Source organism: Seriola lalandi, unplaced genomic scaffold, assembly GCF_002814215.2.
Source record: "Seriola lalandi dorsalis isolate HSWRI2012SDOR001 ecotype SW California unplaced genomic scaffold, Sedor1 jcf7180002054972, whole genome shotgun sequence".
Taxonomy (NCBI): Eukaryota; Metazoa; Chordata; class Actinopteri; order Carangiformes; family Carangidae; genus Seriola; species Seriola lalandi.
The window spans coordinates 3296678-3306321 of record NW_019525660.1 but is presented as its reverse complement, the minus strand read 5'-3'; the positions used below and the strand labels follow the sequence as shown (position 1 = coordinate 3306321).

At 38.4% G+C, this 9644-nt stretch overlaps 2 protein-coding genes across 3 annotated transcripts in view; both read right to left on the bottom strand.

Moving 5' to 3' along the window:
- Positions 1-4131, bottom strand: part of lamp2 (lysosomal-associated membrane protein 2) — a 10276-nt gene extending 6145 nt beyond the window's left edge. For both annotated transcript variants that reach the window (XM_087171718.1, XM_087171719.1), the window contains exons 1-5: positions 3965-4131; positions 1285-1400; positions 487-697; positions 232-393; positions 1-135 (exon numbers count right to left, since the gene is read on the bottom strand). The exon at positions 1-135 is cut by the window's left edge and continues 122 nt beyond it. In XM_087171718.1, coding sequence (XP_087027844.1) covers positions 1-135; positions 232-393; positions 487-697; positions 1285-1400; positions 3965-4010 — 670 coding nt within the window. In that variant the 5' untranslated portion in view covers positions 4011-4131. The remainder of the gene's footprint in view (positions 136-231; positions 394-486; positions 698-1284; positions 1401-3964) is intronic.
- A 228-nt stretch (positions 4132-4359) lies between these two features.
- cul4b (cullin 4B) overlaps positions 4360-9644 on the bottom strand; it is a 10997-nt gene continuing 5712 nt past the window's right edge. Inside the window, exons 8-20 of the mRNA XM_023398074.2 lie at positions 9521-9603; positions 9371-9438; positions 9073-9191; positions 8759-8951; positions 8556-8660; positions 8359-8469; positions 8167-8252; positions 7651-7758; positions 7428-7541; positions 7228-7333; positions 6924-7096; positions 6684-6836; positions 4360-5601 (exon numbers count right to left, since the gene is read on the bottom strand). Coding sequence (XP_023253842.1) covers positions 5506-5601; positions 6684-6836; positions 6924-7096; positions 7228-7333; positions 7428-7541; positions 7651-7758; positions 8167-8252; positions 8359-8469; positions 8556-8660; positions 8759-8951; positions 9073-9191; positions 9371-9438; positions 9521-9603 — 1515 coding nt within the window. The 3' untranslated portion in view covers positions 4360-5505. The remainder of the gene's footprint in view (positions 5602-6683; positions 6837-6923; positions 7097-7227; positions 7334-7427; positions 7542-7650; positions 7759-8166; positions 8253-8358; positions 8470-8555; positions 8661-8758; positions 8952-9072; positions 9192-9370; positions 9439-9520; positions 9604-9644) is intronic.

The following is a 9644-nucleotide window of genomic DNA, read 5'->3' as shown; positions in this document are numbered from 1 at the left end:
GGGTGGGGGTCGGGGTGGTGGTGGGAGGCGGGGCAGTGGAAGTAGAGTTTGTGACAGGAGCTGCAGTGGTTGTACTGGTGGCGTGAGTGGTGGGGGGAACAGGGGTCGTGGGTGTATCAGCTTTACAAGAGGTGACTACACAGGGAGAAAACAGACAGAAGAGATCATCCATATAAACCAGAAGAGAAATATTACAGCCAGGATGAGGTGTGTTGCTGCATGTACACTTACTCTTTTCACTCTTGCTGCCGTTACTGACAAAAGCTTGTATGAGCACGTTCCACAGTGTCATATTAACAAAATCAGCCCGGATCACGTCTTCACTCTTGCATGAGTAGCAGGTATCCACGCCCACATTTGTAATCTGAGGTTTCACGGTCACAGATACAGTTTCTAAAAGAGATTCAAACACACATCAGCATCAGTGCAATGCCCTTCATCCATGTGCATATTTTTTTTGTAGGCACTGTGAAGTGCAGAAGGTACCATTTGATAGAGAATCAGGGAACTGAGATGAGTCGCTGAGATTGAAGGAAACTGTGATGAAGTCTGCCTGGTACATTTTTCCACTCATGCTGAAGTTCACGCTGAAGGAGTGCCCGTCTCCGAAGTCAAGCTTCAGCAATGAGCTTATGTTGTCACATTTACTTGCACTTTTTGTGACATCATTGGGAAGTTCCATCTTGACTGTTTTATTCTGAAATGAGAGCAGAGTGTAAATTTATTCAACATGTATATATAAGTTTAATGTTTAATTGTTTAAGAGCAGACTCGACAGATTACAAGGAAAAAACCTTTTAGTGCCTGTAACAGACACATTGATGCTTAGCATAATTTTAATTTGTGAAAAAATACTTGCCTCCAAGCAAGTAACTTGTACTAAAGTATTTTAATTGTTCCCCTGTAGTGCTTGACAAAAATAATTATTCTTACAGAAAGTCAGAAAATTCTCAAAATTACAAATATTTCTGTGAGCTGCTTTCATCAGAACAACACAGGACATAACAATTGCAGGATATGCAACAGGAAAACTAACTGAAATGCTGAATAGCAAGAATCAATTTGCTTTGTCATGACACCCCTTATTTCCCCTTTCCATGTTGACATTTGTTTCCACAAGAGTTGTCTGACAGTCGCGCTTGTTGAGGTGGCCTGAGGAGAGCGAAGCTGCTTTGCTTTACCTCAATTTCAGAAGGATGCAGTGTAGGCTAATGTAAAGATACCCAAAACAGTTGGTTATAGAAGAACATCTGGTGGTCAGTGGGCCCAAGACCAGACACTCACCTCATTGCCCTTTGTTTCGTACGAGACTGAGAAGTTGACCATCAGATTAGCATAGAGGCATAACTTGTCCTTTGAGTCTGTGACATTCACCTCAACGCCATGTGACACCTGGAAGGCTGAAACACAAAGAAAAATTACATATTTTTTTTCTAAACCATATCATTATTACTAATAAAAGTTCATTTGGGATTTAATAAATAGAAAATCATGGACAGTTCATAAGAAGTCTGTCTGGTCCAATATGAGACTAATAACTCACATTTTTAGGTAAATGATCGGTAAAGCAGAATCACAATCCTCCAGCTGCCATTGTTTCATCTTCACAACAAACGTACCAAAATACTACTTGGAACAGTGAATTTCCCATTTTCCAAATGCTACAAATGTTGGCACAAGACCTTGATTTTAGGTAACTACTGTAAATAAGTGAACAGCAGCCAATTTCACTCTGTGAAATATCCCATACAACTACTTTAAGGCTGAAGATAGCCTAGTTTACCTGTCATACAAGTGCATTTATGAGCCATTTCCTATATATATATATATAAGGACTGCATGACCTCAGGTTGACTGAAGTGGACAACTTAAACAGACAAACACTATACAATGTGACAGCAGAGAGGCCAAAGTCCATTCAGATTAAGAATATGGTTTTGACAGCATGGATTGTCGTCAACTCAGCAACTGTCTGCCACAACCCCAGGTAACATAAAACATATAACGCACATGAAATGAACTAAAACTCACGAGTGATGACCTAGCTATAAAAATACTGTATTCCTCAGGTCTCACGGAAAGTGATCACAGGTTCTGGTGCACTGCAACATTTTTTATTAACATTCTCAGTTAAAAAGAGATGTTGACATTTGCAACATTATACTTTAAAAAAAAAGAGTTTGTCAGTGATAAATGTAATGTGTGTCCTGTTATATCTTGAAGATATAGTCCATTTTTTCAAGCATTGATAATATCGCAGTAGTAGTACTTGAGATAAAGGCCAGTTTCTCCATACAGTTTATTTTGTTGACAGCTGCAGTCCAGTTGTCCTTAGTTGGAGGGTTTGGCTGCAGCCATTTTGATGTGATGGCTTTCTTGATAGCAGCCAAGAGGATTTTAAAGAGATATTCATCCTGAGCCATTAATGTTCTGGGATTTTGCACAGGTATAATGTGACAAACTGTGACATACACAGTAGTGTAGTTTTTGGAGTTTTGTATGCAATTACACATTAGAGCTGAAACAACTATTTCTCCTGATCACTTAGAAGTAAACTATTTTAGCATTTCATTCCCAGGCTGCATGGTAAAAACATTTGCAGTTGCAACATAGCTGAAATTCCCATGATTCGGTCACAGAATATGGTGTAATATTAAGTATGTTTCCATGCACATTAGTGTCCTGGTTTTGAGTATCCTGCATTGATCATATTTGGGATACATACACGCCACTATGTTCTGCAACAACAGAGAACATTAAGAATCGTACATAAGGTATTCAATGCCACAATAACCTGGTTGTTCATATGTGCAAAACTCTCGTCAGTACCAAGACCAGGATTCTCACATGCATGAGTACGCACTCTGTGTATTTGTCTGCTAGAAGATGAACTCTCTCAGAAGAACTACCGCATTTCGAGCAAACTATAACATATATGAACAAAACTAGTTAACAACAGCGCAGCAAATAACTACATGTAACAGTAGCTTATATAAACAGAAGAATCTCCAGTTAATTCATCATTTAAAACGTTAATTTGGCAAGTGATATGGTTTATAGTGAGGGCTGTTTATAGTCATAATCTATTAATCTTTCTATGTACTTTTTGTGCATTTAAAGTCAGTTAGGTTGGCTAATTTGCTAAATCACATAACGCAAGCTCGAAGGTAATTCGTTCTAGCTGTACTGTCACGTGCTAACTTACTGTAAACCTAAGACGGCTGCCAATGCTATCTTGCTAATGCTAACTATTTCAGCCAGTTGACATAAGGCTTTTAATGATGTGAGAACGAGGTTTTAAACACGATGGGGTTTTAATCTTAAATAAAGTCTGTGTGGCTATCGTTAAACGACTCAGGGAGTTTAATATTTTATCATTAACTCGAACTTAAGCTTTCAAAACAAGTGCTACTCAATCGGTTACGCTAACAGCTAAGTTAGCTAACTGACCAACACAATATGAAATTACAGCAGTTTTAACATTCAAGCTAAATTGACAGTTATTTTTAGTGTATAGTGTGGTTGTCATACGGTGGTATGAAAGGATAAATAGTAGTTAGATAGATGAATACGGCTTTTTGAGCTACACAAGACCGTTTGGCTGTGCCAGTTTTATCTTGTTGACGTAGGAAACAATTAGCAATCAAGCTAAGCTACATTAGCACAACATCACGACTGGACTGCTCCTCCTTTAACGAACAGCTGATGGTGCTTTTTAAGGCCTGTAAAGTAAATTCAGACACAACAGAGCTGCTTTATGCACATCAAAATTGAAGACCAGTGACTAAAATTAGATGCTCTTTAAATCTCTATTCAGCAGCATTTAGCCAGAGCCCAGCAGCACCAGGCCCGTAGAGTCCCATAAGTTTAATCGCGTCACTTCGCAGAAACGGACTGCCATTTTTTATTTTTTAAATCACTTTTCGCAGTTGATTCGTAGATTAATTAATGTGATGATACATACCGATCCCACAGGCAAGGAACAAGACAAATGCAGCATATCGGGACATGGTCGCCAGGTAGTTTGGAGTGTCAGTTACCAGAGAGAAGGTGAAAAATGCCCGACAGGGACGCTCAGTTAGCGGTGTTTGAGCTGTAGCAGAGCCGCCGCCGACTGTACCAGGAAATGTAAGTCAGATGACAGGGACCAGTGTCAAAACCACGAAGAGGTGTGGACTACAGTCTATCTTTAATTCTCTCTCCCCCCTTTTACAGAGTTAATTATTGTACTGTATGGTTTTAATGCTGGCAAGAATGTAAATGTTTAATGGTTTCAGTTTAAAAAAAATGCTTACTAATGGGCGGTCTTCATTCGAAGACAATGATGTTTTTTAGAAAACAATGATTAATAAAAGAAAATCTGATTGAAACAGTTGTTTTTAATCTGAAGCAATAAATCTAACAGACTCATACAAACAAGGGCATGTCTAATCAATCATATTTTTCCCTCATGTTTTGAGGCGATCCACTCCCACTTATCAGCAAAGGCCTGCAAGCCCCACTGGGAGACTTTAAAAAATATAGTGTATGTATGTGGTATGACACCAGTGAAGATGGGGAAATGGGCTCTGATGGCGTTGTGCTTTTAGTATACTTTCTAAGGGTTAACAAAAAACAAAAAAGCAGTCGACTGTCAGATGGGATCATGTCACTTTTGTGAAGTATGTACAAACAAGTACAAATAAAGAACAAATGAGAAACTTAAATGCATATACTTGTACAACTGAACTGTTTTAGCAGCTTAAATACACCCTATAACAAAAGAAGTGCTCCTTTTTTGGCACAAACTGCTTTGAATGCCTTTTGTATTCATTATTCATGATCACAGCTTTGTCAAATGGCTGCATGGCCTTAAAAAATGTTAAACTCTGCCGCAGGATCACACATTTGACACAAATATAGTCCAATTGTCAATTTTCTAATATGTATGTTAGTCTGATAGTCCCACATTTGACACTGGCTGAAGAAACAAGAATCAGTTTAATTTTTTTGATCCTTTTTTTTTCTCCAAAGTGTGGTACATTTAGAGCATTGTTAGGTGTGTCAGCATTTGCTTGGGATACTGAGTGAACAAAAAGAAAAAAAGTGACTTGATAAGAAAGAGCATATTGATTCAAACTATGGACAAAGAAGAATCTAAGTTTGAAAATAAATATTTTTCCTCTCCATTTAAAAAAAAAAAAAAAAAAGAAAGAAAAAAAAAAAAAGAGCAAACGGAACAACATCTGAGTGTCTTCTTTGTCTGTCCACGGTAGCCCAACTCTCTCAGAGGCATTGAGAAATATGGACAATATTCTCTTTTCAATGGGCATGCAGTCCACAGGATCACAAGACCCCTGACAAAAATCCTGTGGAGCAGTATCCATTCACTTGTCGGTCGCTAGGTTGAAGATGATAATGGTTAACATCCACTGGAGCAAAATATTTTAGAGACCGATCACTCAGAGCAGCTTTCAGCCTGACTGGACTATCTGCATCTCTTTTTCTCTGTCGTTTTTTCTTTCGTTAAGCCACATAGTTGTACTGGTTGGAGTTCTCCTTGTCACGTTCCATATAGTCCCTGTCAATAAGAGACTCTATCCTCTTCTTCAAGTCAGCAGGCTGGAAGAGAAGAGGAGGCAGAAGTATACACATGAGGTACAGGCCAACATTTTTGGTTAATTTTATTCTCTTGAGTTGTGACGCACACATCACAATGAAAAGCAGATTCATGTTAGCCATAGCACTTTCCATAAAGATCCCTTTTGTACAAGCTAGTTTTGATCTTAGCTGGCAAAAATGTCTTAAATCAACTCTTAATTTAACTCTAACAGTACTGTCAGATAATGGGACCTGTAGCTTATATGCAGGGGGGTTGCTTCTGTAAAATAACACCCATGACAGCCTGTACACTTGTAGATCAAAAAGAAGCCCTAAGAGAATTAAACTAAATTAAGTTTCAGATTACTTTAATTTATATATATATATATAAATAAAAAAACCTTTATAGATGTACTTTATAAACAATGGGTGCATTTGTCGGCTGAACAAGTAATAGCACTATAGAAATTTCAAAGATATACATTTAGAAACAGTGTCCCCAATTCGCTGCTTGTCCACCAGGGAGCACTGAAAAGTTCATTTTTTAACTGTAAAAAGTTTGTGGTCACAATTATTTAAAAAACACAAATTTAAGGGAGACTTATCAAAAGAATATGTCTATGTTACATTTAAAAAAAAAAAGAACATTGGCAGATAAATCACTATAGGATATCAAATATTGATATTGGTCTGTAAAATCCAGTATTTGATCCTCAGATGTTTCTTAATTTCCAATAATTTGCATGATACAAAAGTTAATTTGGCAAATGGTGCAAATTCATAACTTTTGAAACTGAAACAGCTAGTTTTCAATTAACAATAACAAATAAGCCCTGTGACCCTGCACAGGACAAAGTGGATATAGAAAAAAAGTTGAGGTTGAAACTTGAGATTTAAAACACTGGCTTCACTTCCACATAAAATCAATGCAACATTTCTCATAAATTAGGCTCAAAGATTGTGGATTTTTCTTGTGGCCTGGGTGTTTAAGGAACAGACCATTTAATCTCTCTCTGCTCATTTGCTGTCATCCCTCTACTGTTGCTATATAATAAAAAGGCAAAAGGCAATCCCAGAAAAAGATTCAAGGGTGTACGTATCACCTTGACGGGGAACTTGAGCTGGTTGTACACCTCAGACATCAAGAGATTATGGCTCAGAGTCTTCCTCATCTTCATGATCCGCACAATGGCAGCATCAATCTGATACTGACGATCCTGAAAGACCCTTTCTGTGGTACTGGCTTGCTCCTCCACCTGAAGGAAAAGATGCAAGTTGAAATAATTTCCCAATATTCTGACAATATTGAAATTGGGGAAACTACTGTAAGGCAACAGCTGTACCGTTTCTTTCATCTGGATCTGGTTTATTTTGATCCTGAAGAGCTTGTGTTTGAAGTCATCATTGCAGGAAAACTTGTCCCCATCCTCCACATCTTTGCTTTTTGGGATTTTAGTAAGGACTCGTGCTTTTCCACAAGCAAGTGACTGCAGCGTCCGGCGCAGTTCACTGTCCTCTGTGAACCAGCAGACACAAATAGTGTTTTAGATCAGTGGTGCTGAATGACGAATACTTCAGCCCTTATTTCTTCATCAAAAATCAAAGTGCTATCAACCAAACTCTGATGTGATGTGTGATGACACAAACCTATTCCTGTTGCCAGTTTGATCTCCTCCAGGGTGAACTCTTCTCCTTCATTAAACATCAGTAGCACAAGTGTTTGGAAAAGTGACACCTGCAGCTCCTTCTTGCCCTTGAGGGAGAAAAATCAAAGAGAACACTTATCATTCGCTCATTCACTTAGTGAGCAAAATACAACTGAGCATTCTTAGAAATTAGTTACTCACCTCCTTAAATTCAGCTTTTAACACACAATGCCCTAGTGTTGATTGCCACTGCAGCTTCCTGCCACTGTGTTTGCCCAGGTAGAAGGTCTTGAAGATCTCTTGCAGTCGCACCATCTGGACAAAGATAACAGAGGCGTTACGAAGCACCACTCAGTACATTTATTGCATGGCAGGGTATAAAAACAGCATGCTCCGAAAATTTCAATATTTGCTCAGCACCAACCTCAGGAGGCAGGTGCACTTCCATCGGGACATAGGTTGGCCAGTAACCCATAGTGAGGATGTTGACAGTCAACTCAATGTTGCCAGGAATGTTTTGGCACTGCATATACTACAGGAACACAAATAAGTGAAGACTTATTAGACGCCAAAACACTGCAGTGGTTTATAATATCATATGAAAGGGTTATATCAAGTATGAAAAGTTAATAAGGGGTGAATAACTGTGACGATTGTCAGATAAACAGTAGAGTATGTGTGCTTGGAGGTACAGCTGAAACCACTGATTAATTGATTGTGTGGACACATTGAAAAATAATTACCAACAATTTACATAATCAATTAAATGTTAAAGTCACTCTTTCAGCAAAAATGCCAAACAACCCCTTATTCTTACTTCTTCATTGTGATAATCTATTTTTGCACAGTTCATCTGATAAGACAAGACGACAATTAAGCAATTAATCAAGAAAATAATTAGCAGATTATTCATCTCCATGTTGATATTCTTAGAGATTACCTGTTTGAATTGCACCATGATGTCTTTAGAAAGCTCCATATCCTTGAACATCCCCTCCAGTTTGCTGGTGAACGCTGCTCCACATTCTGAGGAAAAACCAAAAGTTCACCCGTCAATGTAGGTTCAGAGTCATGATTCCCACTTTGTTATTTATTTCACATTTCGTGTGTTTGTGTATATTGAAAAACTAACCATGTTTCAGCTTTGACAACATCGATTTTTCAGCATCAACAGAAGCGCTTTTTCCAACCAGCAACCTCTTGGCCAGATCCTTTTTGTAAAAGGCCTCAAAAACATCTTTTCCTACAGTGACAATACACGATTACATTAACAACATCCACAGAGGGGAAAAATAACTCAACTGAAACAAATGTGTCAGTAAATGTTACCATAGATGAATCTAAAGATAATCATGATCTTATCCAGCATCTTCTCCAGTTCTTCATCTGTTGCCTCTTTGTTTCCTGCCCTTAACTTTGAATCCACGTGTTTTGCTGTAAGCAGAAGCAGATTTATAGTGCATGTCATTTCTTGAAGATTATGATTATATTCTTATTTTAGTCAGAAATGGGGAAAAGGCTAAGATACTAACCAATAAGCTCTGCAGGTTTATTTGGCCGTTTGTTGATGAATGTTTCGAAAGCCTCTTTCATGGCATTGACAAACTTCTCGTTCTTCATGAAGCAGATGTCGATGATGTGATCCACCTTATCTTTGAAGTCCAGCAACTCCTGCACCATTGTTTTGTCTTTTTCTGGATTGATTACGATTGTGCTTCCAAAAGCCTAGATGTTCATTTTCAAGACATTGAAAAACAATGGAAAACGGTTATCAACGAATCCTGAGAGCTCCACACCTTCACCCTTCATTATGTTCAGTCTTTCATCACTGTTAATGCTGTCATACCTTTATGTACTCTATCCAGTGTTGCAGGAGGACCTGAACACCACCTCGCACTCGACTGAAGAGCTGATAGAGAAGAGATAGATCTTGAATTCTGTTCTCATCCAGCAGGTGAGTCAGCCCTGGAAGATTGCAACAACAGAAAGTCAGAGGTCAGAACCAGCTGCTTTTTTATACTTTCAAGTCCCAGTATGTAGTCAGACAGACATGGCTGAATATGTAACGTATCTTAGAAGACATTTATTTACTGCTGTAATGCCACACATGTATACATTTATAGAAAGTGTTTACTGTTGTGTACCTTTCTGCAGAGTTGCACTGAGATGTTCACCCAGCAACTGCTTCTCCACCGTAGCAATGAGTGGTTTTCTGAGAGGGAAAAATACTCAGGTTACAGATGAATCTCTGTCATTGTGAAATTGAAAACTGAATACTACAGTCTCACACTCACTGTGTGCTCTGGTCTAGATATGTGATGACTCTGTCAGCCTCCTCCTCCAAGCGCTTGTTGACATGATGGAGATATTCTGGTACCTACAAAAGCAGTGACATTTACACTGAGAATATACTTTTTT